The 26,613-nt window shown below is 56.4% G+C and overlaps 1 protein-coding gene across 2 annotated transcripts; it reads left to right on the forward strand.

Moving 5' to 3' along the window:
• The first annotated feature begins 1,836 nt into the window (after positions 1–1,836).
• PLEKHO2 (pleckstrin homology domain containing O2) lies at positions 1,837–22,507 on the forward strand. Of its 2 annotated transcripts, none has more exons than XM_036304562.1 (6): positions 1,837–1,976; positions 7,426–7,575; positions 12,816–12,932; positions 17,210–17,314; positions 18,725–18,823; positions 21,043–22,507. In XM_036304562.1, exons 1-6 carry the CDS (start codon positions 1,965–1,967, stop codon positions 22,042–22,044), a joined length of 1,485 nt encoding a protein of 494 aa, XP_036160455.1. In that variant the 5' UTR covers positions 1,837–1,964; the 3' UTR covers positions 22,045–22,507. The 2 variants fall into 2 exon arrangements, with proteins under 2 accessions (XP_036160455.1, XP_036160448.1); XM_036304555.1 differs by lacking the exon at positions 1,837–1,976 and adding an exon at positions 7,120–7,204.
• The last annotated feature ends 4,106 nt before the right edge of the window (positions 22,508–26,613 follow it).

Genomic DNA, 26,613 nt, shown 5'->3' on the forward strand with positions numbered 1-26,613 from the left:
TTATCTTCCAGCTATTAGTGTAGGGCCTGGCAAGCAATCAAGGCCAATAAAATATCTGTGCTGAGTGAGTGCATGTGGTGTGGAGGCAACAACCAGAGGGCCAGCCGGGGCTGGAGGGGGAAACTGAGGCTAAGCGGTTACCAGCGTCTCATTCCTCACAGTGGCAGAGCTGGCTGGATATCAAAACCCCCCTCACCCCACCTCCACCACAGCTGCTACTGAGCAACAACATGAATTCCCCGGGGTATCAGTTCTCCTAAAGATGGAATCTATGTTTCCAGCTACAGATCTTCGGAGTCCTCGGGCATGGGAGGCAATAGCGCCACAACTCCACAGATTGAGAAAATAAAACCTCAGGCATGGGCTGCAAGAGATTGTCATACACACGGATTTTCTCAGATCTCTGAGCTGGATTTTCTTTATCCCTTTTCAGTGGTTCTCAACCTTCTGGCCCTTTAAATACAGTTCCTCATGTTGTGATCCAACCATAAAATTATTTTCGTGGCTACGTCATAACTGTAATGTTGCTACTGTTAGGAATCATAATGTAAATATCTGGTATGCAGGATGGTCTTAGGCGACCCCTGTGAAAGGGTCCTTCGACTGCCAAAGGGGTCGCGACCCACAGGTTGAGAACCGCTGCTTAGATAAAGACACCCAGGCCCAGGCATGAGGGAAACGTGTGCCTCCATCTTGGCCTGTGGCCCTAGGTCCCCAAGCTGCCCCTTTCCATGTAGTGCTGGGACTGCTCGGGAGCCTGAGGGCCAGCAGAAGGCAGTGAAAGGAGAGCTCAATCAACTGGGGCAGTTGCTGCTACGGCAGCCAGAGCCCAAGGAGGTCACCACTGATCCCACAGGCACTCAATTCTTCCTGCTGAGACCCGGGGGCAACTGAGAGCTAAGGGGAAGCGGTGGGGAGGAGTGGGGGGAGGGGAGGCGGTGCTGGCGGATGGGATGTAGCCACTTTCTTTCTGGGTCTCTGTTTCTCTAAGTGCAAACTGCGGGTGCGCGGTGTAACTAACACCATTCTCTGCTGGTCCCCACATTGCACTCCCTAGCAGGGCGGTCAGGGTGCAAGATCACCGCTGAATGGGGAGGGGGCTGGGGTGGCCCTCAGGTGTTGGAACCAGAGAAGGGTGCAGTTCCGAGCAGCGCCCAGCTGGAGAACACGGCATTTGGGGACCCCTGAGAGCCAGGACAGAACCTCTCCCCGAAGGGATTCGGAGCCCAGCGCCCCAGCCCCAGCCCCAGCCCCAGCCCCAGCCCCAGGTCTTCCGGTTACATTACTCCCCGGATGGGACTCAAGTTCCAGGCCCTGACCTGCCAGGAGGTTCCAGGGAGAAGGGAACCAGGTCGTCGCCACTGCCCTGGCGTCGGGGAGGAAACAGGGGAGCCTCTCGGGGGCCTCAGCTCCGGGCCGCCTGGGGCGCTCGGCCACCCCGGCCGCTCGGGTCGGGGACCTCCAAGGCGCACACCGCCTGCGCCTCGGGAGCTCCCCGGTCCGGCCCCACCCGGCCCCGCCCTCGGGCCCCGCCCGCTCCCGCTCCTCCCCCTCCAGCCGGAAACACCACCCCCCTCCTCCGGGTCCCCGCACCCTTCGCACCCACCAGCCCCTCTCCCTCCGCGGGCCGGCGAAGCCTCTCTCCGCCCCGTCCCGCCCTCTTCCTCCCGCTCGGGCTCCCGGTCCGCACACCCCGCCCACCCCGCCCAGGCCCCGCCCGCCGCGCCTGCCCGCCTCCCTCCCGGCCTCGGGCCCCGCTATTCCCCCCGAGGCCCCGCCCCCCGGCCCCCGGAAGCCTCTCCCCGCCCCCGGCCCCGCCCCCCCGAAGTTTCTTGGGCCCCGGGCGGCCGGCGGGACAGAGCGCTGCGAGCCGCCGCCCGGCCGGCGCGGATGGAGGTGGCGGAGCCCGCGCGGCGCGGGGAGTGAGCGCGCAGCGGCCGATCGGTGGACCCCGCGGACTCGCCATGGAGGAGGAGGTGAGGGCCGGCCCGGCGGGGGCCTGGGCCGGGGTCTCGAGCCGCTCACGGCGGTGGGGGTCCCGGGCTCAGGCCCTGCTCCAGCCCCTCTCCCGCCGTCTCGGGACGCCGGCACCTTCCCCACCCCCAGCGGGCAGAGCCGGGCAGGGCGGCGGGAGGGATCTTGTCCGGCTTCAGCGACCCATCCTCCTTCACTGTCTCTTCGGCTGCGCTCACCCACTGGGGGCACGTTATTGTTCCCATTGGATTGACGGGGAGACTGAGGCTCTGCTGAAGCGGCCTGGGGTGCTGGGCTCGAGCGCTGGTCACCGCTGACTCTCCCTGCCAGCAGGTCGGATCAGGAGGGGCAGACTGTGTGGATTGTGGTGTGTGTGTGCGTGTGTGCGTGCGTGTGTGTGTGTGTGTGTGTGTGTGTTGGGAGGGTCTGTGGGTTCTGGGGTGCCTGTCTGAAGGAATCTTGAGGCTGTGCCCCTCTCTGGTGGCCCGAGGACTGGAGAAGTTGCTTTTCCCCCCAGTATAAGTCCCCTTCACCCTACCCGCTCACCTGCCCTAGAGTTGGCCCAATAGGGGCTGGTCCTAGCCCCTGCCTCCCCCACCCCGGGAGGGCTAGTTCCCGGAAGGAGCTGGGCAGCCGGACCAGCAGTGCCCCTGTGAGCCTCTCTCTTTCCCCTCAGGACCCTCTTGGTCTGGGGAGGGGTCAGGCACTCTGTGACTCTTGCCCTTTACTTGCAAACACACTGCAAGCATTTAATGTGTGCTTGTGGAATGAATAAATTAGAGGAGGGGCCGGCTGAGTAGAGGACTTGCTTCTTGTCTTCTGGGTGTGTGTGTATGTGTGTGTGTGTGTGTGTGTGTCAGCTTCTGACCCTCTCAGCCAAGGAGAAGGGTGTATGTCTGTGCCTGGGTGGGTGGGGAGGCAACCCTGGCCACCCGGGGAGCCCTGCCTGAGTGAACCAGGCTGCCTGTGTCCCCATCAGTGCCCATGTCCTTTCTGCCACTGCCCAGGGGCAGCTGGGGTGTCAGGGTTCCCTCCAGGCCAGGCCCTTCGTTCCTCTGGGGTGGTAGATAAGTCACTTCCCCTCTCAGGTTGTGTTTCCTCTTCTATAAAATATTGGGCCTGAGGGCCTCCTCCCCAGATCCAGACAGTGTGACTGTGGCCCCTGCTCTTAGAGTGGGTGGAAGTAGGGGCCAAGTCACTTCACTGTGATTTGCTTTCGTTTCTTGCTGACAGAGGTAGGGCTGCCTTCGCCTGCCCCAGGCCCCTGTTGTGAGGGCTGGGTTGTCTGGCTGAGGCCCCACCTCTTCTCCCAGAGGATGTGAGACAGGATTACTCCATCTTCTGATCTGCTCTGGCCCCCAATTAAGGGAAGTTATCTCGGGGCCTCCTGGGCCACGGTTTGTCTCGTGGCCAGCCCAGCCCTGCACTCCCTCTGGCTCTGAGTTTCCAACTTTGCCACTTACTGACAGCACCAAAAGCTCCCCAAACAGCTGGGTTAACTAAGGTCTTGCTTACCTCTCCCCCACACATCCAGGGGCTCCCTATCCCCTACCTCCTCTTTGGCATCACTAATTCTTTTCTTCTCATTTCTTCTCCTAGTCACTTACTCTTGTTGCCTTAGGCCCCACAACCTCAATGACCTCCTCTGTCAGGCTGAGGCTTGGTGAAGTGCAGGTCTGGGCACTGAACATCTGTCCACTTGTGTTACCAGGGCCTCACTTCCCCATCTGTAAAATGAGAGGTGGGAGATCCAGACATGCAGCGATATGTGCAGAAGCTTTGAAAAGTGCAAATATCAATGTGAGGTGTTCTTGACACTGGTGTAAGGCTGAAAACCCTGGACTCGGCTTTCCGCTCTGCCTTGGGGTTCTACCCTTGTCCTCTTAGTCATGCCTTTTCCTGGTGTGGCCTCCAGGCTGCTCAGTTGCCCTTTCCCATCTAGAGAGAGGCAGGGCAGTGTCCAGTCCCAGGACTGGTTTTGTTACCTCGAGCTAACCTCTGGCCCTTTCTAGGCTGTACTTTCTCATTCTATAGTGAAGGAGCTGAGACTGTAGGGTCTTTGATACCCTTTGTATCTTTCCTTCTCTGGGCCAAGGTGTGTGTCTCCTTCCCTCTTCACAGGCCTATCAAAACCCTGCCTTCTGCAAGGGCTTCCTAAACCAACCTTAAGCCCTTCCTTGTCCTATTAGAGAGCGAGGACTGAGGTATCCCTGCAGGTAGGTGCTATGTCCCTCCCAACAGGGCCTCAAGTAGGGTCCGTGCTGCCCCTGTCAGACTGGAAGTTCCTCGCGGGGCTCTGACCTGGTGGTTCCTTAGCAGAGTTTGATCAGAGCATCACTGGGTTTAGACACAGAGCAAAAATCGTCATCGCAAGTTCCCAGTGTTGTGAGGGATCAACAAATTTTCTCTCCATTATGGCCATTGTTGTGGCTTTCCACCCGCTCCCTCCTGTGCACAGGGTTAGGGTGACCTGGCATCTTTTTCTTTTTAATGAATGACACAGAGACCTTCCCACCTCAGGCAAAGGGGAGCCACGGTGCCTAGGGGTGCCTCAGAAGCTGCCCACGGTGGGCAGAGGAGAGCCTGAGTGAGGAACGATGGGAGAGGAGGGAGCGAAACAGGAAGCACAGTGGTCAGCTGGTCAACAAGAGGAGAGGAGGCTGAGAAACTGGGCTGAGCCAGATAAAACCCCCTGTGAGCCCTGCCAAGGGGAGGGGCTACTTATGAAAACTTGTTGGGACATAGCCAGGCCCCTGGTGGGGGAATGAATGTCTGAGGGGCAGGGAGAGGAGTTGGGTGAAGGGTGGCAGGCGGGGAAGCTGTTGGTGTGTCGGTGGCTGATTCCTCATAAGGAGACCCTTCCCTGGGCTTTGGTTCAGGCCTCCAGCCCCTCACTTGTCACTCCCCTCAATCCCAAAGTGCCTTCTTGCCTCATCTTGGCCCCACCCATCCCTTAGGCCCTGGACTGGCTTCTCTACTTAATCCAGCCATGGCGTTCCCTGGGCACTGCTCTGCTACAACCAGAGAGGACTGTGGTCAAGGCACAAGTCTCTAGTTTTGCTCCCTGGGAGCTCCCAGCTGGCAGGAAGTTTCACAGTGTCAGTAGGTGAGGCAGGCAGGGGAGGTCACAAGTGGAGGGGCTTAGAAAGGGGCGGTGGTGGGCCCTGAAAAGCAGGAGGGGAGCTTGGAGCTTAGCGGTGGGACATCCAGGCAGCAGCTTCATGTCCCACCAGCCCTACTGCCTGGTTTGAGAGACGGTAGCCTGAGCCTGCAGGCCTAGGAAGGAGCTAACAGTGCTGCAGTTGCTGATTGAAATGTGGGGGTGGGGTTTCCCGCTTCCCACTTCATCCCTTCCAGCCTTAGGGGGATGAGGCCCCTAAGGGTCACACAGCCCATGGGGCTGAACACAGGGTTTCTGGGGAGGGGGGAGAGGAGTTGGGTGGGTGATAGGATACAAGAGCCTCCCTCTTCTTGTAAAGGGCCCTGAAGTCCTCTCTCTGGTCCGGATGGCTCATACTGGCCTGCAGGCAAGCCTTCCACTTCCTCATTCGTCCATCCGGGAAGACCATTTGGGACCATCCAACTTCCCCATTTTTCTTGTCATCCAAAAGTTAGGGAGAGACCTTGAGGTGTACCTCACATTCCAAGGAGCTCCAGGGGCAGTAATGCCCAGGAGCTAAGCCCAGAAAGGGCCTAGTTCTAGATTCTGAACCAGGCCCAGGGAGAGAGGTCCCTGAGAGGCAGAGGGAGTGGCAGTGACAACAATGACAACAATAACAACAATAACAACTACCTTTTGCTAACTTTAGGTCTCCTAGGCACTGCTTTGCATGCCATGTCTTTATCCAGCAGCAAATATTGATTGAGCACTGCTGTGTCCCAGACATTGTCTAGGCACTGAGGCTATAGCAGTAAACAAAACAAAAGTCACTGCCCTCATGGAACGATAATCTTTGCCATTTCTGCATTTATATCTATCTCCATTTCACAGATGAAACGGAGGCTTCGAGAGACCAAGTGATTTGCCTCTGGTCTGTGTGACTTGGACTTCAAAGCTCAGATCCCCAGCTGTAGTTCAGAGGGGTGGGGGCACAGTGAGAACCAGGTTAGAGAGCAGGGAGGCCGTGCCCTACCCAGCCCCTGGCAACTCACCACACTTCCATCTGCCTGGGCTTGTCCTTCCAAAGGCAGCTGTGGCCACAGGGTATCCCCTGGGGAGAGGTGTGCTTTTAACTGGGGCCACTTTTTTGAGCTTTATGTAAATTACAAAGTTGTCAAAAATTAGTGCTAATTTCCTTCCAGCACCCTCTAGATTCTGACACGCTCTTGATCCCCTCCCCACCATCCTCCCCTTCACACTCACTACTGTGCAGACCAGTCACTGAAGCAAAGTGGTTAGCAAGTTGCATGTATTTTTATTTTCATTTCTCAGATATTTCTTGAGCACCCGTTATGTGTAAAGTAACAGTGCTGGGTGCTGGGGACCGGAGGTGAATCTGACCCCACCTGGTAGGCATACACCTGGCACCCAGCTAACCAAGCAGGTGGTTGAGGGGCACAAGATGTCAGTGGCTGGCCTGGAGGCCCCACGGTGGCTGCCATGTCTGACAGAAGGACTCTGGTCCAAGGCAAATCCCTTGGAGCCCTCACCAGGTGGGGTGGCTGCCCCAAAGTCCTGGACTCGGTGGGGAGGAGCGCAGAGGAGCCTCCTGTTTTGGGGCGGAAGCAGGAGGCTTCCAAGGGTGCTCTTTAAAGGGGCAGGGGCAGGAGGCAGATTACCACTCTGCCTGCTTCCTCCTCTCAAACTTCTGATTCTGCTTGCATGTCCTCTCCTGTGGGAGGCCTGCACTATCTTCTCTCACCTGCCAACCTCTTCACTGTTTCCTTCGTAGCATTTCACACTTGTTGTGTTTATGCCTAGTGTGTATTTGTTCAGCTCCTCCTTCCCTAAATTGCCGGCTCTCTGAGGGCAGCGATCCATTATTTTCATTCCTCTCTGCCGGCTCCAGCATCCGTGACATTGCCGGTGCTCAGGACGGCATTTGTTGGCTGGTTGAATGAACACCTGGGAGGCAGAATTGTGAGTTCTGGCTCTGTCCTTCCAGCTGCGTGACTCTAGCACGTTACCCCTCTGAGTTTGCTGTGACATGTAGATAATGGTGTCACTGCCTTGGAGGGTAGCTGTATGGACTAGATGAGACAGTGCGTGAAAATGGTGGCTCCGTACAAGGTGGCTGCTGCTAATCTTGTTGTTGCTGCTGCCAGCAAATAAACTGTTATTACTGTTATTTCTAAGGCCGGGTTAAGAATATTTGCCTTGGTGGGTTGTGGGGAAGCTCACATGGGAAGATATCAGTAGGTACCCAGCAGAGGGACATGTCCCTGGTTTGGCCTGTGGACTGTGTGCCCCCATGTGGCAGCCCTCATGGTATGTCTGGTGCTGTCTTCCAGGGTGTGAAGGAGGCGGGCGAGAAGCCCCAGCGAGCACGGACGGCGGACAAGGCTGGCTGGATCAAGAAGAGCAGCGGGGGCTTCCTAGGGCTCTGGAAAGACCGCTATCTGCTCCTCTGCCAGGCCCAGCTACTGGTCTACGAGAATGAGGTGAGCACCTGCCTGGCCCTGAGGTTGGGGTGCTGGGGCAGGGGCCAAAGTGAGGGCAGCAGGGGGAACCCAGAACCGGGTCTGGAAGATCTGTTCCATGTTTGCCATGCTGTGCAGCCCTGGACGAGCACCTGCTCTTCTCGCGGTCTCCGCGGCACGGGACGGTAGCTCCAGATGCTAGTCTAGGGCTCCTGGATGAGGGGCTGTTGGAAGTGTATGTGCATAAGGATGAGTGTGTCTTCTCAGTGGCATGCCTACACTGCAACTCCCTGGCCCTGGGGTAGGTTCCACATATGTGAATGTTCCAGAAAACTAAAGCTTGCTCCATTTATCAATGATAATGGAAATAATACTTATCACTCATGTGTGTTTAGAGCTCTCGTATGACACTCTCTACAGTCCCATAAGTGCAGTCATCATGGCATCAGAGATGGATCGACAGAGATGGATCCTGGGGCCGAGGATGGCCAAATGACTGCTCAGCCTGTCAGTGAATGAAGAGCCAGGTCTAGAACTGAATCCAGTGCTCTTTCCACTCACTGATGCCAGCAAATAAACTCTACAGCCTATTTCGGGTGGACGTTCTCTAAAGCATATTGAATATTCTCTGCCTTCTTCAGAAGAAGGCGCCAGCCTAAATTGAGTCTTTCCTTGTGGCTCGGAGTCACTTATAATCAGACTGTACTTTTCATCTTTTCTTTCTCCTTTAACATCGAGCTACCGGTTGCTACTTTGCCACTTCTGCTGTCCTTGTGCCTCTCACAGTCCTCACATTTTCCCACTGAAGGCTTGCGCCCTGTCTCATTTCAGCAGGCTTGCAACCTGGACAACAAGGATGCTAAAATTGGGGTTAAGAGTTGAAAAACCTCTTGGTGACGACCTGGGGAGGAAAGGTCTTTTACTTATGATGTGTGTGTCCTGGGGTTGGGGCTATAGAGGGCCCATCCACTGAACATGGGCTATCACTGTATGCCTCCCACAGATGGAACACATGGGGAGAACAGCCTGGAGGCAGAAAGGGCATCCTGCCTGTTCCTCCTCAGCCTCTCAGCATGCCTCGGGGTATCTTGGCAAATCCGTAATTGTCCCAGGCCAAGAAAGATTGGGTGCCCGGATCTCCGTGATTAAAGGAGCTACCCTTGAGGAGCACTTTGCCTGTCCTTCCCGAGGCCCAGGCTCATGGAGCTGGGGTGTCAGAGAAGCAGCTGGATGAGTCGTTCAGACAGCCCCCCAGATGGCCTGTACCGCTGCTCTCACCAAATGAGGATGCGCTGTGGTGGCAGCAGGGGGATGTTTTTATAAATAAAGGGTGTTGTCAAGCTTTCTCCAGTCCCAGCTGCCTAAGAGTTGAGTGACAGGTCCCCAGCTGCCAGCCTGTCAGGCACTGCCAGACTTGTCCTGGGCTGCCCCTCCACATCTGGCCACAGCTGGGAAGCAGGAAGGATCTTGCATCCCCTAAACATGAAAAACCTAAATCACCCTTTTAAAATAATCACTATTAAAAACCTCAATTGAAGCTTCAGGAACTTCGCCCTCTCAGGGGTGGGGAGCTTGGCCCAGGAGTGGGAATTGAGAAATGCTTATTAGTTCAATTCCTCTTTCTTGATGTAAGGAACTAGGCTAATGCGAATGGCTCTTGGCTGTCTCTTTGCTGTCAGTGAGGTTGACATTCCAAAAATGCTGCCCCCGCCCAGCGCCTGCTGGGTTATCTGTTTTTCTGAGCTGCAGAAGGGCCAGATGATTCAGCGATTCGGGTGGAGAGGAGACCCAGGACAGACAGCCGTGGGGAGCTGGGTGTGGAGATGAACCACCTTTGTGTCTGGGTCAGTAGTTGTCCAGCTGGGGGAAGCATGTGCACATGGGGCAGGTGACCTGCACCTTCTGCAACTGGGGGTCCTTTTCCAGGCAGCCCCCTTCCTCTGGATGCCCAGTAGGTGAGGACTTCCTGGGGTCTCACTCTGAGTCAGGCATTCAGTCCAGCAACTGGTCCTAAATATGTTGCTCTTGAGCTGCTCCTTTGTGGGGCAGGGCATTATAGGGAGAACAGAAAGGAGAGCAGACATAGGCAGCATCGGGTAGAGAGTGATGGCCCAGCAGGAAGTTAGGACTGTTCTTCCCATGGCAGAGTGTCCCTAGCATCTAATTGGGTGCCTGCACCTGGCAGGTGCTTTGTGGATGGGGGACCTCAAAGGAGCAAGGGAGCACTAAGGGGTGGGCAGTGGAGCTGCCTGGACCAGGTGGATTGTGCTACCCCTGTGTTGCGTGGAGAAATGTGGAAGGGATTAGAGACTAGGGCAGTGGTCGGCAAACTCATTAGTCAACAGAGCCAAATATCAACAGTACAACGATTGAAATTTCTTTTGAGAGCCACCTTTTTTAAACTTAAACTATATAGGTAGGTACATTGTTATTAACTTAATTAGGGCACTCCTAAGGCTTAGGAAGAGCCACACTCAAGGGGCCAAAGAGCCGCATGTGGCTCGCGAGCCGCAGTTTGCTGACCACGGAACTAGGGGTTGGAAAGATGTGCAGAGGCAAAAATGGGAAAGACACCTGACTGAATCTGGATGGGGAATATCAAGCTGCCTGGCTATATGTTCCCCTTTCCCTAAGGGGCTGAAGGGAGGGTTCATCAGTGGTTATCCTCGTTAGCTGTACAGTCATCTGCTTTGAAAAAGTTTCATGTGTGGGCACCACCCCCCAGGGATCCTGAGGTAACTGATCTGGGATGTTGCCTGGGCATTGGGATTTTTTTTTTTTTAATCCTTACCTGGAATATGTTCCCATTGATTTGAGAGAGAGAAAATATTGATGTGAGAGAGAAACATCAATTGGTTGCCTCTTGTACGTGCCCTGACTGGGGATCGAACCCACAACCCAAGCATGTGCCCCAACTGGGGAACCTCTGACCTTTTTTGGTGTATAGGATGATGCTCCAATCAACCGAACCACCTGGCCAGGGCTGGAGATTGGGATTTAAAAAAATTTTTTTTTAAAATTGATTTCAGAGAGGAAGGGAGAGAGAGAGGGAGATAGAAACATCAGTGATGAGAGAGAATCATTGATCGGCTGCCTCCTGCACGCCCCATACTGGGGATCGAGACTGCAACCCGGGCATGTGCCCTGACCAGGAATTGAACCATGACCTCCTGGTGCATAGGTCGATGCTCAACCACTGAGCCACGCCAGGCGGGTGGCACTGGGATTTTTAAAGGTCCCCCGGCCACCAAGGTTGAGAAACAGGTTCTCAAACTTTTGTATCCATTAGAATCAGCTGGAGGGCTGTTAAAACTCAGATTTCCCCTAAGATGATGATTCATTAGGAATAGAGCCAGAGAATTTGCATTTCTTTCTTTCTTTCTTTCTTTTTTTTTTTTAATATATTTTATTGATTTTTCACAGAGAGGAAGGGAGAGAGATAGAGAGTCAGAAACATCGATGAGAGAGAAACATCGATCAGCCGCCTCCTGCACATCTCCCACTGGGGATATGCCTGCGACCCAGGTACATGCCCTTGACCGGAATCGAACCCGGGACCCTTCAGTCCGCAGGCCGACGCTCTATCCACTGAGCCAAACCGGTTTCGGCAGAATTTGCATTTCTAACAAGTTCTCAGGTTGTGCTGCTGCTGCTGGACCAGCTACCACACTTGGAGGACCCTGGTGCAGAGCAACCTGTTGCTAAGGCACTGCCCATGTCTGCCTCTGCCCCTGGCAGGGAGGAGAGCGCTGTGCTGGGAAGAGCTCTGGCCTGGAGTCAGAGGGTGTGGGGTTGAGTTTGGCTCTGGCCCCTTATATTTGGGTCTGTGCTCCTAGGGCAAATCAGTTCACCTCCAAACCTCATTCTCTTCCTCTATAAAATGAGGCAGGGGATTGGTTCTAGGACCCTCGTGGATACCAAAATCCATGGGTGCTCAAGTCCTCTATATAAGATTTCCATCTTATAGTGTTTGGATATAACCTACACACATCCTGTCATATACTTTAAATGATCTCTAGCTACTTATAATACCCAATGCAATGTAAATACTGTGTAATTAGTTGTTTAGGGTATAATGGCTATAAAGAAATGTCTGTACATGTTCAGTCAAGAAGCAACCACGTAGGCCTAACTTCATAGTACATGTCGGCAACAATGTAACTTTCTCCCCACAAATGTTTCTGATTCGAGGTTGGTGGAATGTGTGGATGTGGAACCCTGGGAAACAGTATAGGCAGGTTCATGGAGGGAAATGAGGCCATTTCCTCTGCAGATATTTGAATCACTGCTTCCCAGATATTCCCCCCAAACTGCAGAGCACGGAGAAGTCCCGGGCGGGTGCTCTTGCTGGCTGTGTGACGTCCAGCAGCAGCTTCACTTGGCCAGTTCCCAGGCCAGTGCCTCCTCTACCCCCGCTGATCCAGGGCCTGCTTCTCTTTCCCTGGAGTCTCCAGGGTGAGACTGTGCCACATCCAGGAAGTTGCTCCAGCTAAGGCTTCTGGAATAGCAACCAATTGATCACCATTGAGGGAGGAGGTTGCCCCGGCAGCTTGCTGAGAGGCACCTGGTGGAGGAAACACTCAGGTGCCAGGCCTGGTGGGCAAGAAAGGAGTCTCGCTGGTGTCCAGGAATGGGCTAGAGGAGGCTGACCACTGTCCTGGCCACTGGCCCTTCTAGTGATGGGGCCTCAGGATGACAGCCTGGGTTGGGGTGCTCTTAAAGGAGCCATTGCGCTCTCCACTGTGCAGGCCATGGAGAGTGGCCTCTCCCCCAGCAGAGGAAGATGCCAGTAGAGAATCAACTCAGGTCACTGTGGTGAAGGCAGGGATGTCGCCCCAAGCATGCCTTGTTCACGCTTCCCTCTGTGGCTCTGCCTGGAACGCCTTTTTCTTTTCTTTTTTCATTTTGTGACAGCTTGCTCCCTCTTCCAGGCTACAATTCTGCACATCTCTGCCTGGTCTCTGGGCCTGCGGGGACCCCCAGGTACCCTTTCTAAGCCTCTCCAGCTTCCCGGGTTTCCTCCTCCTGCCTTAGGAACATTCGGGTCAGCCCTGTTCCCCATCTCCGGAGGGTGAGCCCTATCTATCACGTGCATTGTGAGCCTTGAGCGTGTTCCTGCAGCCAGCACAGACTGAATGCCGGGGACTGAATATCTCATCTTGGTGATTGATTGGCAGGCGGGTCCGAGGCGGGACCTGGGTGTCTGAGAGTCTGGGTGTGTCCTGCTCTCACCATTTCATGTCCCCTCTATCCCTCCACAGGACGAGCAGAAATGTGTGGAGACAGTGGAGCTGGGCAGCTATGAGAAGTGCCAGGACCTGCGTGCCCTCCTCAAGCGGAAACACCGATTTATCCTGCTGCGATCCCCAGGGAACAAGGTAGGGCTGTGCCTGCTGGGCCTGACCCTCCTCCAGGCTGGGGTCTGCTTGGGAAGATCATCCCTGGAGGCTTTCTAAGACAGGCTGGGCCCCCGGATGCAGCCCGCACAATCTCTGTGGAGTGTGCCTGAGGCTCAGATCTGGGGCTGCCACAGGTGGGACCTTTTGCGCGTTTCGTCCTGGAGTCTTCCCAGCCCCTGGTTGATAGGAGATGCGTGTAGAGCTCTGCTGAGAGCTCTGCTCCCCTCTTCCCTTCCAGGCCCTGGGGCCTCCTCCCAGGCTGCGGTTGGAAAGTAGCCTTTGGGAGGTGGGGCACTTGGCTTTCTCCCACACCCTGGACACAGGAGGCCCAGGGCTGAGGCAGGAAAGCTGAGGATGAGGCCTTCATCCCACCAGACCTCTGACACTGTGACACAGTCTGGGCCAGAGGGGAAGGAGCGGCCTCCCCTTTATCCCTGGCTTCCTGGGTGGGCCCTCCATCCTGGACTCAGGCCGTGGAGACATGCAGCCTCCCAGCTGCCCTCCCTTGCACGTTCCTCTGGCTAATGCTGGAGAAAGTCTCCTGCCCAAGAGGTTCTCCCCCTGGGACATGCTGTGTGTACAGATGAGGTTGCTGTTTGCACCGCATGTCTCTGGCACGCAGTCCGGGTGAGTGACGCTGGCGTAGTTTCACACATGTCAGGAGGGAGTCAGATTGAGGCTGGCGTGTACAGTACCTCTGGCCAGCTCTCCCCCTCTGCACTGGGTCACGCCTCTCCCGACCTCTGCACGTCATGTGGAGCCTCCCAGAGTGGGGCTGAGTCACCCATGCGGGGGGTTGGGGAGCGGGTCTGGTCTGGGCCTGCTGGAGGCCATTCTGTTTCTTCCCCAGCTTTCAGGCCAGGAGCCCAGTCCTCGGTGGCTCTGGGCCTTGGAGGCCATGCTGTTCTCCTCGCTAATCCTTGGCCCTGCTCTGCCTGGGTGAGGGCAAAGCAGCAACTGTAGGCAGGGCTCTGACTCTGGGATTGGGGGTGTGCCCACGGGGGCGGGGGGCAGGTTTATAGTGTCATGAGGGTTCATGGGGCTGGGCCCAGGTTTCACGTGGTATCTGCTACTTAGGGCTCTGTGAGAAGAGGAGAACCATATTTTGGTCTCTTGGGCCAGGACCCCTTATCCTGCTGGGGAGGCCTGCTTTCTCTCTGGTGGGCACTGTATTTGTGTCTGTGTGTTTTGAGAGACATGGAGTTCATTATGTGTTAAGGTCTGCACCTGTGTGTACAGTGCACGTGGGTGCATCTCTTTGTGTTCACCTGGCCACGGTCTGTTTGGGTCTTTGGGTGTCTCTTAGTGAGTGTATGTGGACGTGGAGTGGAGGGGACCTGGCTTCTGTCCTCTGCCAGTCCTGGGCCCCTCCTTTCTCCTGTTCTGAGGATCAGCTGGTGGTGGGATAGGTGGGCCAGGCCCAGTGCAGGGTGGGACATCACCTTCGGAGAAGCCTGTTTGTGTATCTACCTTCTCACCTGCTTCGGCCAACACCTCCCTTCCATTCCCCAATTCTTCAGAGTTCAGGTTGGCTCAGGGTGACTCTGGGAACAGGGTGATCGTAGGGAGTGCGCTATGGAGCAACGGGTGGGGGCTGCAGAGCAGTGGGAGGACAGTACACCCTGCTTCCAACTCAAGGGGCCTCTGACCCTCGCCACCCTAGGAGCTCACACAGAGAGTGGGAGCTCTCCAGAGGGCACACGGGGGACCACCCAGAGTACCACATCCCCCTCATCCTCTCACCCTCCTTTCCTATCGCCCTGGGTGTTCCCCATCCTCAGTGACGCTGCCCTCTGGCTGGGAGGTCACATGACCCCGGCTGTCTGGTCCTGAGGCCGCCTGTTTTTCCTTCTAATCAAATAAACAAAGACTCCAGTGTCTTGCATGCCCCTCTCCCCCGTCTCCCCATCCCCACGCCCCTGCCATGAGGTCACAGACAGACGCTGCCAGGAAGCGGGGTGGCCCTGCCGGGCCTTGCTGCCTGCTGGTCCCAGCCAGCTTGGCCCTTTCCTTTTCCTGTCTCCCCTCCCCTCCCACTTTCTGCCCCTCTGCCATTTTGTCCCCCCCCCCCCCCCCCCGCCCCGCCTTCCCAGGCCAGTGTGGGTCTATGCTGTGGCCAGACTTGTTAGCTCCTAAAGTCCTTTCTCCTGGGGCTTCTTGGCTGGAGAACTTGGGTGGAAACCTGTGTAGCCTGTGGCTCCTCAGGACATGGGGGTGGGGTTGGGGGTGGGGGAGGAGGAGCAGCTCCTTGGTATTCTGCTTATCCCGGTTCTGATCACCCTGTGGGATGCCTGGCTCATTCAGCAGAATCACAGGGTTCCTGAGGGTGGGGCTGGGTCCCGTTTCACCTTGTATTCCTTCTCCTGGGGTGGCCCTTTGGCCTATACCCTCCTCCCTGCAGCCTGCCTCAGGGAGCTGGCCAACAGGAAGGCCATAGTTTGGGTTGGGTTCAGTGGTTCTGCACTTGTCCCGAAGTGAAAAGACTTGTGCAGGGTGCCATTGCAGGTTGGTGAGACCAGAACTCTGATCTCGACTCCCAGGCCAGTGGTCTTTTTCGCCCCACTCTTGCTGCATTTACTGCTGTATTCAAGTACATGCCTCCCAAGCTCTCTGGGATGTTAAGTTCTGCACCAGGCACGGGCCCACCAATCAGGGCCTGCGAGCAGGAACAGCAGCTGGCTCAGAGGCACTGGCCCTGGTCCACCTTTTCACAGCCCCATCCCAGGGCTGGGTGGGCCCTCGCAGAGCCTGGATGCAATGCTGTTCCTCCCTGAGCTCCCAGCAGTCCTGATGGCTGGGCTAAGAGGCAGTTGCCAAGGTGCCCTAGGGTTTCTGACTTAACTGCAGATCTGCTGCCAGGATCGAATTTACCCTGGTCATGCAAATGAGCAATTGGCTGTGCTTGGCATGGGGGGGCGGGTGGGACCCGGGGCCTGGTATGAAGAGAAGCGGGAGGCAGCCAGGAGGAAGTTATATAATGAGGATGCTGAGGGGCCAGGGGGACTTTGGTGTTACATAACTGGGAGAGTGGTGGGAAGGAAGGCGCTAACACCAGGGCGGGGGGATGGGCAGGCTGGCGACCCGCCCAACAAAGAAGTAGGGCATCTTGAGGTCAGAGAGTGGGCAATGGCCCAACAATGGGGTAGGGGAAGGAACCTTGGGCTAGTTCATTCGTTTATTGGCTCATTCATTCAGTAACTATTTACTGAGTACCTACTGTGTGCCGGGCCCTGGCTTGAGTCAGGTTGAATTCCCTCAGCATTTTTTCCAGGTGAGAAAACTGGGGATGTTTTGTCCAGAAGGAAGGCCATGGTGATAATTTCTGCTACTGAGCACTCTATGCCCAACTCCAGATTTAACACTTCACATGTCTGTGCCCCTCACAGCGCCATCGGCAGGTCAGGGTGGTGGTCTCCTTTTACAGACAAGGAAGCTGAGGCTCCAGGTCAGCCAGCTGTAAGGGGTGGTTTGTCTAGTTCAGAGACCCCACTGCTGTGTCCACCATGTAAAGCAGCCCCTCAGTTTGCATGGCCTCGCTCCTTCCATCATTTTCTGTCTGGCCTTGGGGCCTGGCAGACGGGGGGCAGGGGGCTCTCTGAGCTGCCCTCTGATTCTAATATAGGAGCTTGGAGCTCCTGCCCGAGATGGAGAGGGACCTGTGGGGTGGGTGGCGTAGGGTCTGGAGTCAGGAGTCATGGGATTACTTTAGGCCGCCGTGGTCAAATCCCCTCCCATCTGGTGAGCCTCTGTTTCCCCATCTGTAGAATGAGGAGATTGGGAAGGACCCCAGTGCCCTTTCTTACCGTCTATGATTCAAGGCCAGAAAGGAGACCCTGGGACTTTGTTATCTGTGGCCAGGACTGTTGTGGGGCCCACTGGTGATTTTGGTTCTAGTGGGCCTTCTCCATGGACACCCTCATGCTTGTCACCTGTCACCTCAGTCCCAGGAGACTGGGACTATTCCTACTTCAGAGAAAACAAGCCCAGAGGTCAGCAGCTGGCAGGGGCCAGACCTGAGCTCCCTCCCCAGGGCAAGGCTGACTCCATTCTAAGTCTGACAGCTGCACCAGGGGAGAGCCCTTGCTCAGCTGGACCTGTCCACCCCGTTCCCCTGAAGCCCCAGGGTGGGGTCGTTGTGGTTTGCTCCCAGCCAGCTGTGCACGGCCCACCTTGAATTTGGGGTGGGAGCTTCCTTCAGACCCCAAATGTGAGCCAGGTTTAACATCTGCCATCTACCCCACCCATGCCCCCTGCAGGTCAACAACATCAAGTTCCAAGCACCCAATGGGGAGGAGAAGGAATCCTGGATCAAAGCCCTCAATGAAGGGATCAGCCGAGGCAAGAACAAGGCTTTCGATGAGGTGCGATGAAGTCCTGTGGACAGACAGCTCTGTGTCCCCTTCACCCCTGTAAGCTCAGGGACACTGCCCAGCCTCACCTCAGACGACCCCTTGATTATGTCGTTGCTACAAACTGGGCCATGCTATTGTTACCTCATTTAATCCTCACAACACCCCTCAAAGTAGATGGTGGCATTCCCACTTTACAGATGAAGAAACTGAGGTGTAAGGAAATTAAGTTACTTGTTAAAATGAAAACATGGGGAAGTGGTGGGGTAGAATTTAAAGGCTTGTAGCCCAACAGCAGGTGGGCCCAGCCAGAGAGGTTTGGGGGGTGAGCTGAAAGCCAAAAAGCTCACTTTTCAGTTTGGCCATGAAGTGGAAGCCAGGCTGGCTCTAGCCCTGGGCCTCCCTATCTGCCTGCAGTGGCCACCTACCCCCTGTGCTGTAGTGGTGACGGTGGCCACAGTGGCCACAGCCAGGCTTGGGACAGGCAAGGTGTCCCCCAAGACCAGATCTCCTAGGGAGGGTCATCTTTGACAGCGTGGGTTTGTAGCTATTTGGGCTAAAATGGTCCTGGAGGCTGCCTGGGGTGGCCCTGGGATTGCAGAGGTCTGAGACCCGAGGGGGCAAATTTTCCCAAGGCTCCTAGTTCATGTCTCAGTGTGACCGGCATGCTCGGTGCTTCACTGGCTGGGAAAATATTCCCCTTTTGTGGGGCGGGCGATGGGAGCGTGGACTGGGCCTCAGCCCAAAGTCTGGGTGGAATGGGGTCAGCTCCTCCTCTGAGGAACAGAGGCAGTTGGACCCCCAGGTGGCCTGAGCCCTGAGCCTCACCTGGGGGCTGGACAGTTTCAGCCCCCACCCCCACCCCCCCCCACCAAAGGGACAGGCTGCTCCGGGTTCAGAGTCTAGATTTCCTGTGTGGATCTTACTCTGTGTCTTCCTGGGCTAGTCCTCACCCTTTTCCTTACCCTCAGAGAGGAGATGCTGCCTCTGGATGCTCGGACCCAAGGGTCCTTGGGGAGCAGCTGGGGCCAGGGAAGGCCTGTTCTGGAAGCAGACACCAGGGTATCATGGGCTAACTCCTCGCCGTCCCCAGCTAAGCCCAAATGCAGCCTCGGGGGCCACTTACATATCTGCAGTAGACCGAGGGGCAAGGGCTGAGAGCCCATATTGGGGCAGGAAGACTGAGCCCAGAGAGGGCAGCCACAGAGGGAGAGCCTCGGCCTGCAGTGAGATGACAGAGGCAGTGCAGAAACAGAGAGCAGAGGTTGGACATGGGGAGATGCTTCAAAGAGAGGCAGCGATGGGGCTCTGACCCTGTGAGTGAGGATGTGGGTCCAGGCTCTGACTTTGAGTTAACACCTGGGCATTTCCTTCTCTCCCCAAGGCTTGGTGGGGACTGACCTGGTTCCTTCTCCTTCCCAGATAAAGGTGGACAAGAGCTGTGCGCTGGAGCATGTGACCCGGAACCGAGTGCGTGGGGGCCAGCAGCGCCGGCCACCTACGAGAATCCACCTGAAGGAGGTAAGACTTTGCCCCCAGCTTGGACAGATGGGAGGTCAGCTGAGCCCGGGACCCAGCTCCTTAGGATGGCAGCCAGGCTCGGGCCCCCTTTTTCCTGAGGACGCCTGGCGCTGGGGCCTCCTGAGCGGTGTGCGGGGTCTGAGTGCAGGCACATGTGTTAGCCGTGCTCAGCATGTAAGTGTGCCTACTGCACTGTGAGTCCACACACCGGCCTCAGCCAGAGTTGGTGCCTCAGGGAGACAGACCCAAAGTGGTCTGTGCCTCTCAGAGCTCAGCTCCCAGCTGGAGAAAGACATGCAAGCAGAGCTGTGTCTAGTTTTTGCACAGAGGACCCCCTGGCATTGAGCAGCCCTGGAAGGGCGGAGAGGATTTCAATTGGCAAATGTGGTGTGAGGGAGGTGCCGGTGGAGGGAATGGTGTGAGCTGAGGCAGGAGGCAGGAGTGTGCAAAGTGTGCCAAGTCCCTTTGGGAGATCTTTCAGGGAAGGTGGGGTCGGGGGAGGAAATTGGGAAGACCTTGAATGCCGGAACTGAGGACAGGATGGTGGGAGGGTGTGTTCCAGAGGTCAGTTTGAGGCCCAGGGTAGCAGGGGTTTGGATGGAGGGAAGGAAAGGTAGGGGACCAGGAGGGAGAGGAGCAGTGGGGGCTCCAGGATCCCAGAGGGGTTGAAAAGGGAGGGGCCAGTGGGAGAGAGACTGAGAAGCAAGAGTACCCCCGGCTTGTGATTGACTGCAGGCTGGGGGAGGTGCACTAGACAGAGAAGGAGGGTTGTCAGAGGAGTCTCCACGCCTGGAGGCTGGGCAGTTTAGAGGCCCTGGGCACAGGGAATTCGGGAGAAGATATGGACAAAGGGAGGGGTGACTGAGGAGCCCCTTTCAGATCGTTGTTGCTGATGGGGTGCATGGTGGGGTGGTAGAGACCGTGGAGGTCAGGAAAGAACCTCAGCACATGCCACATTTGGGGACTGAGGGGCAGTAAAGAGCCAAGGAAGAGGAGGCCAGGAGGCGAGTGGCACATCCAGGGGGAGAAGGGCATAGGGCCCTAGGTCATCAGCCAGGTTGGCAGCCACAAGGCACAAGGGAAAGGTGAGAGACAGGCAGGTGGTAATGCTTACAGCATATTCTCTCAGGGGGGTCAGCTTGGCACTGTCATGGGGTGCAGAGCTAAGGGTGCTGGAGTGGGAGACCAGAGGAAGACAGAGGGGGAAGGGAGGGGGCCAAGGTCGTCAGAGAGTTTGCTTTGAGGTGAGGCAGCCTGTTCATGTCTGTCAGCTGAGGGGAAAGCTGCAGAGGGAAGGACTGAAGTAACCAGAGGGGCAAGGCATACCTGAGGGGGGAGATCTAGGAGGTGCGGGGAGGGCCAGCCGGTTCAGGGAGGGACTCTCATCCCAGTGACTGAACGTGTGTGTCGCCAGTTCACCTGTGTGCGTGTAAAGGGGAGTGAGGGTCCCCGCCAGGACCCCACCATCTGAGGGACCAGGGAGGGGCCTGCTGCCCAGCCCTGCTCTCAGGCCCTGGGGCTCCCTGGGAAGGTCCCCAGGACCAGGTGTGGCTGCTGGGTGTCCCTGCAGAGCCCTGGGCCAAGTTGGTGGCAGCTGTCTGCTTGGTGCAGCTGTTCCCCTCTGGCAGTCAGCTGTGGTCCAGGGCTGCCTGTGCCTGGGGCCACATCTGACCATGTGAGGAGAGTGGGCACAAGCTGCTGAGCAGCTGGGCAGGCGAGGGCTGGAGAGATCTGGGCCAGAGGGCTGGGTGTGGGGCTGGCAGCCTGGACAGAGGTCTCCAGGGAGGGGAAGCAGAAGGGAGTGAGCGCACACTATGCTGGAGACTTATATTGAGTCCTGGTCCTGACACCTACGGAGTGGGTGGGTGCAGAGAGGGAACCCTCTCAAGGCCATACAGCCAGGAAGGGTCAGAAACAGGGCTGGAACCATGTGCCCGGCTGCCCAGGCCAGGACAACCGCTACTAAAAAGAGCGGCCTCTTTCCTTGGCTGGAAGAAGCCGGCCGGGGCACCGAGAGGACAGCCTGGCTCTGACCTCTGGCCTGTGATTCTGACACAGGGAATTCTCCAAGTGAGAGAGCAGAGGATTCATCAGAGGGCGTGGAGAGGGGCCTGGGGACCTGGGCAGCCTGGAGGGGGGGGCTTTAGGACCCTTGTGGGCAGGCACATCAGACCAAAGGCCATTCGTCCATGATGATGTCCATATGCTGCCCCCACCAGGTAGCCAGCGCAGCTTCTGATGGGCTTTCTCGCCTGGACCTCGATGCTCTGGACAGCAGGCCGCCAGTGCTTACCCCCGGCAATGACGTCAACGCAGCCCCGCCCCGGGAGGCCCTCCGGCCCCTCATGCCTCCTGCCAAGCCTTCCCCAGCTCCCGAGGTGACCGCCCTTGGTGACAGAGGGGAGACCCCTGTGGGGGAGAGAGCCCCAACCCCTGTCTCAGCAAGCTCTGAGGCGCAGCCTGAGAGCCAGGAAGACTCAGAGACTGTAGTGGGGGAGGACAGCTCCTCTGAGCAGCTCCCCAGGGTCCTGCCTGAAAAACTGAAGGTGAGCTGGGACAACTCCAGCCCCGAGGAGCCCCCTGTGCCTGAGAGTGCGGAACCACCCCAGGTGCCCTGTTCTGAGACTTCCGAGGCTTCGACCAAGGAGGGTGGGAAGCCCCCGACGCCCCCACCCAAGATCCTATCGGAGAAACTGAGAGCCTCCATGATTGGGGTGGAGGCTTCCGGGCCAGCCCGGAGTCCTGGGGCCTCTGAGACCTCTGCCCCAGGCTCAGCGCAGGTCTCAGTGAACGGCGTGGATGACAGTCCTGAGCCTGTGGAGCCATCCCAGGCTGCTGGCACTCCAGGAATTCCCCCGGAGAACAAAACCGCTTCTACCGTGTTCCCCTGGGAACTGCCGCCTCAGAGCCAACCCCGCCGCTCCTCCATGGGGGACCTGCTTGGGGAAGGCCCCCGGCGTCCACAGCAGCGGCTGTACCGGGCCCAGCTGGAGGTGCAGGTGGCCTCAGAACAGACGGAGAAACTGTTGAACAAGATGCTGGCCAGCGAGCCGGCCCCGGTGAGTGCCGAGACACTGCTCAGCGAGGCTGTGGAGCAGCTGAGGCAGGCCACCCAGGTCCTGCAGGAAATCCGAGATCTGGGAGACCTAAGCCAGGAAGCACCGGGGCTGCGGGAAAAGCGGAAGGAGCTGGTGACCCTCTACAGGAGAAGTGCACCCTAGGGCCTGCCAGGCCGGGGCACCGTCCCGCCTGGCTGGCCTGGTTCATCGAGCCCAGCCCTGCCAAGAAATGTGCTTCCGCTCAGGCTGTTGAAGGGCCATCGGACATGTCAGTGTTTGGCCAGGACCTGCAGAGGCTCCTGGTATCCTTCCTGCCTGGCCTTGGCCAGCGGTGCAGGTGTCACCCAGGGCCACTGTCTGGCTAACTGGCCTGGCTTCTGGGCCCTCGCTCGGGCTGGGAGCACACACTCAGGACCTCTGTGCTTGCATGGTTGTTCCAATCTGCCCCAGGGCTTTGGCACAGCACTCGGGGCTCTGGGAGTGGCATCATCTCTGCTTCTCACCCCCCGTAGTTTACATTCCTGACTTCTGAATAGAGCACAGCTGAGCCCCCCACAGCCTCTATGTCCAGATACTCCCAGGCGGACAGCCTCCTGGCAAAGGCAGCTTCAAGTTGTAACCAACCCTCCTGCCCGCCTATTCCCAGTAGCTGCTGAGGCCTTGGGTCCAGGCTGTAGGTTCATCCCTCAGCTGAAAGCCCCTGAAGGCAGGTCAGAGGCAGGTGTGAGAAAGCCATTTGCTGTGTGGCCCCTCTCTGGGCCTTCCTGTTCTGCAGGCCTCCCCTGGTGAGTGTGGCAGGAGGACTCCAGGGTGGAGGAGGAACCCGAAAGGTCTCCTACTCTAGTCCCTGCCTCTGGACCAGCTTGTTTCCAGCCCCACGCATTCCTCTACAGGTGAACTTCAGAACGGCCCGACGTCATCGTCAGAAAATCCCGTGTGCGATTCATTCTAAATCAGCCTTCAGGAGAGAAGCTGCCCCAACTTCTGTGCCTCCCCAGATGGGATTTATATCTGGGTCTCTGTGGTTCCTCCACAACCAAACAGGTCCAATATCCCAGTCATTTATTCTTACGCTGAGGGGTATGTTGGGGCCTGAAACCACAACTTCTCCCCACCTCCGCTCACCCCTCTGGCTCAGGCCCCGGATGGGCTGCGCTTCCTGAGCTTCTAGTGGAAGGAGCCTTTTCTCCTGGCCTGGGCCAGCACCCGGGGCCTCTCCCGAGCCCCTCCCTGACTCCAGGAGCACATCTGCTCTCCATCCTGCTGTAGCAGCTGGACTGAGGGCAGAGCCTGTAGGTGCAGAGGCCCTGAGGGCTGCAGCCACTCTCCCTGGGGCTTGTGGGAGCGGGAGCAGCTCCTGACAGGCTTGCTCAGGGGGTTCTGCATGTGCACTTTTGTTTACTGAAAGAGAGGAGAGGGAGGGCCACAGCTGTGTACTCTGGCCTTTCTGCCCACCGCCCGCCCCCTGCCACCAGTAGTGCCCACTGAGGCCTGCCAGTGCAGGCCGATGCCTTCTTTACTGTACTTCTACCTGTTTTTGAGGGTAGTAGCCAGGGGTCAGGAGGGGCCGATAGAGGTCCACTCTGTAGCCTGTACTGGGCAGGCATGGGTGTGAGCAGCAATGCCGTGGCTCATGAGCCCCCATGGATCTCCCCAAACCACACTCTTTGGAAAAACTAGGCTTCCCGGCCACATTCTGCCTGTCCATCCCTCTGCAGTGTGAGAGCAAGAACACCATCAAGTACCCACAAGCATGTGGCCCCTGTGGTCTTGCTTTGGGGAACAGCCCTCTTGTGAGGGCTGCGGGGCTTTAGCCCATCACCTGCTTTCAGGGACAAGAGCCCCCATTTCCCCTCTGATAAGTGGCCAGGCTGAGGGAGGAGCTCTGGGGCAACCTTAGCGGCCTAATGCCATTGGCTCCTGCAGGGTCCCCAGACCTGGGCAGCCTGGGCCCCAAGGGGGGAGGCTGCTTCCAGGGGAGGGAGGATGGGAAATTGGCAGGGGCTGCCTTGCCTGCCTCCGGAAGGAGGGTGGCATTCCATGTCTTCTGCTTATGAAGCGCCTTTCTTGAAGTTCGGCAATAAATCCCTTTTTATGGAACTTTTCTGCCGCAAGCCTGTTTGTTGGTGTGGGACCAGCTCCAGGGCTGACCTCAAGGAGGCAGGGGTAGGAGGTTGGTCGGTGGCCTCACCGGTCCTCTGAACCCCATGCTAGGGCATCCTTCCCATAGGTGGGCGGGGACATCGCCCTCCACCGTGCTCCCCCTTTGCTATGTCACCACACATTTATACAGGCTGGGGCTGTCATAGGAACAATGCTTTTCAATTTTTAAAAGCTTTATGTGGACATTTCAAACAGAAAGGTTGCAAGAGTAAGAATAGCACATAGAACACGATTACACTCATACCCTGATGGACTCATTGGTTTATTTTTTGAGCCTTTCACTCTTTAACATATGTACACACAATTTTTTTCTGAATCATTGGAGACTTATCATGGTCCCTTACCCCTGAATACTTCAGTGTGTATTTCCTAAAAATAAGTGTATTCTCTTATGTAACCATAGTATAGTTAACAATTTCAGAAAACTCAACGCCAGTATGATAGCTACTATTCATATTACAATTTTGTCATATGACCAAATAATGTCCTTTATCATACTTTTCCTCTAGGGTAGGGTTGGATATTGCTATTGCATACATGTCTCTTTAGTCCCCCTTAATCTGAAATGTTTCCACAGCTTTTTTTTTTTTTTAAATATATTTTATTGATTTTTTACAGAGAGAAAGGGAGAGAGATAGAGAGTTAGAAACATCGATGACAGAGAAACATCGATCAGCTGCCTCCTGCACATCCCCCACTAGGGATGTGCCCGCAACCAACGTACATGCCCTTGACCGGAATCGAACCTGGGACCTTTCAGTCCGCAGGCCGACGCTCTATCCACCGAGCCAAACCGGTTTCGGCAACACAGCTTTTATCTTTCATGACATGGACATTTTTGAAGGACACAGTCCCTCCCCTTATTTTTTTTAATCCTCACCAGAGGATATGCTTTTTATGATTTTAGAGCAAGGAAGAAAGAGAGAGAGAGAGAAACACTGATGGAGAGAAACATCCATTGGTTGCCTCCCCATGTGTGCCCTGACTGGGAATCGAACCTGCAATCTTTTGGTGTACGAAGGACACTCCACTCAACTGAGCCACCCGGTCAGGCCCCCACCTCCCTTTTCAATAGAACATTCCTCACTTGGGGTTTGTCTGCGTTTCCTCATAATTAGATTGAGGGTATGGGTTCAGAAAACTGCACAGGTGCTCCTAAGTCCTTCTCAGGGCATCACATCTGAGACACATGCATCCTTCGGCCCTTCATTGATGATGTTAATTTTGATCACCTGGTCAAGGTGTCTGATTTCTCTACTGGAGAGTTATAGCTGTTCTCTTGTAACTAATAAACAATCTGGGAGACATTTAAATATGTTGCATCTCATCAGATACTAGTATACCCCGTAGATTTAGCCTCCATCGAGAATGCTTGTTTGCACAGGTGTTTCCTATGATGGTTCAAAATGATTCCAACTGTTATTTTAACTCAGAACCTCGTTGTGGTTAGGGGTGAGCCTGGGCCCCACCTTATGCCAATGGTACCCCTAATACATCTCAGCAGGACCCCAGGACTTCACTGAGTGTTCTTTGGCTCCAAGTCAAGCTGCTAAAGTTCATGTTCTTCCCAGGGATTTTGGTGAGTCTGACTCAGGGGGGTCTCAGTTTCCTTACCCCCGAAAGGGCAATGGCAATGCTCCCCACTCCCCTGTGTGGGAAAGCACCACTGTGCTCCCCAAAGGCTGCCTCCCTTGCTCCTCTGAGGGCTGCTGGGCAGTCCCGGTGGCCAACATAACAGGAAGCACCTGATCCGGACCTGTCGCCTATAGCTCTGCCCCCCGTGTCCCTCCTGAATTCCCTGCCACTGGCCTGACGTGACAGCCATACTGAGCGAGTGGCCTGCAGGAGCTGGGAGACGCCCAAGCAAATCACTTCACTTTCATGGCCCCTTATCTGTGAGGAGGAACCCAGGTGAGGGAGAGGAGTCCCTTTAGTGATGGGGATGTTCCTCTCACCCTGGCCCAGAAAGAAGGCCCCTCTGGCGAACCACCTTAAAGGGGACAGCTGCCGGGAAGGTGTCAGTGGTCAGCCACAGGGCGAGAAAGGATGTGGTGAAAACTTGCTTTCCCTCTCATCCTGGGGGCCTGTGCGGGGAAGGTCTTCCTTTTGAACACATGCTGTGTTATCTCAGTGGCCCGAAGTCCTGTGGGCAGTTACGGTCCACCGTTCTGCAAATCACAAGGTGGCCACCTTCAGACAGGACCCCAGGCTGAGCAGGGGCTGGTGGGGAGGGGGCACCCTGATTGCCCCTCTCTGTCCCTACTTGAGCCTGGGACTTGGAAGCTCCCTGTGTCTTTCTGGAACCACCATGTTTTGTGTCCTCCTCCAAGTCCTGTCTTCTGGCCTCTCCTCACTGCATGAGACATGAGACCCGGTTGTCCAAAAAGGCCACCTAAACTCACGCAATGGAGGTTTCTCTGTGTTATGAGGAGGGTCTGTGGGGGAATGTAGATGATAGAGAGGTAATGGTGGGAATTCTTCCCTGTTCTCATAATTTTATTAAAGGGACAACATTTCTGGAGGAAATAGCTGGGTATAAGTAGAAAAACCATGATTTTAGATTTGGAG

The sequence above is a fragment of the Myotis myotis genome, unplaced genomic scaffold (genome assembly GCF_014108235.1).
Source record: "Myotis myotis isolate mMyoMyo1 unplaced genomic scaffold, mMyoMyo1.p scaffold_m19_p_1, whole genome shotgun sequence".
Lineage (NCBI taxonomy): Eukaryota > Metazoa > Chordata > Mammalia > Chiroptera > Vespertilionidae > Myotis > Myotis myotis.

What these genes read in the sequence shown, in the direction of transcription:
- PLEKHO2 (XM_036304555.1), top strand. Translation starts at nt 7,169, where the DNA reads ATGAGACAGTGCGTGAAAATGGTGGCTCCGTACAAG. An exon ending in AAATGGTGGCTCCGTACAAG is followed by an intron (nt 7,205 to 7,425) that starts GTGGCTGCTGCT and finishes GCTGTCTTCCAG; the next exon opens with GGTGTGAAGGAGGCGGGCGA. An exon ending in CGAGAATCCACCTGAAGGAG is followed by an intron (nt 18,824 to 21,042) that starts GTAAGACTTTGC and finishes TGCCCCCACCAG; the next exon opens with GTAGCCAGCGCAGCTTCTGA.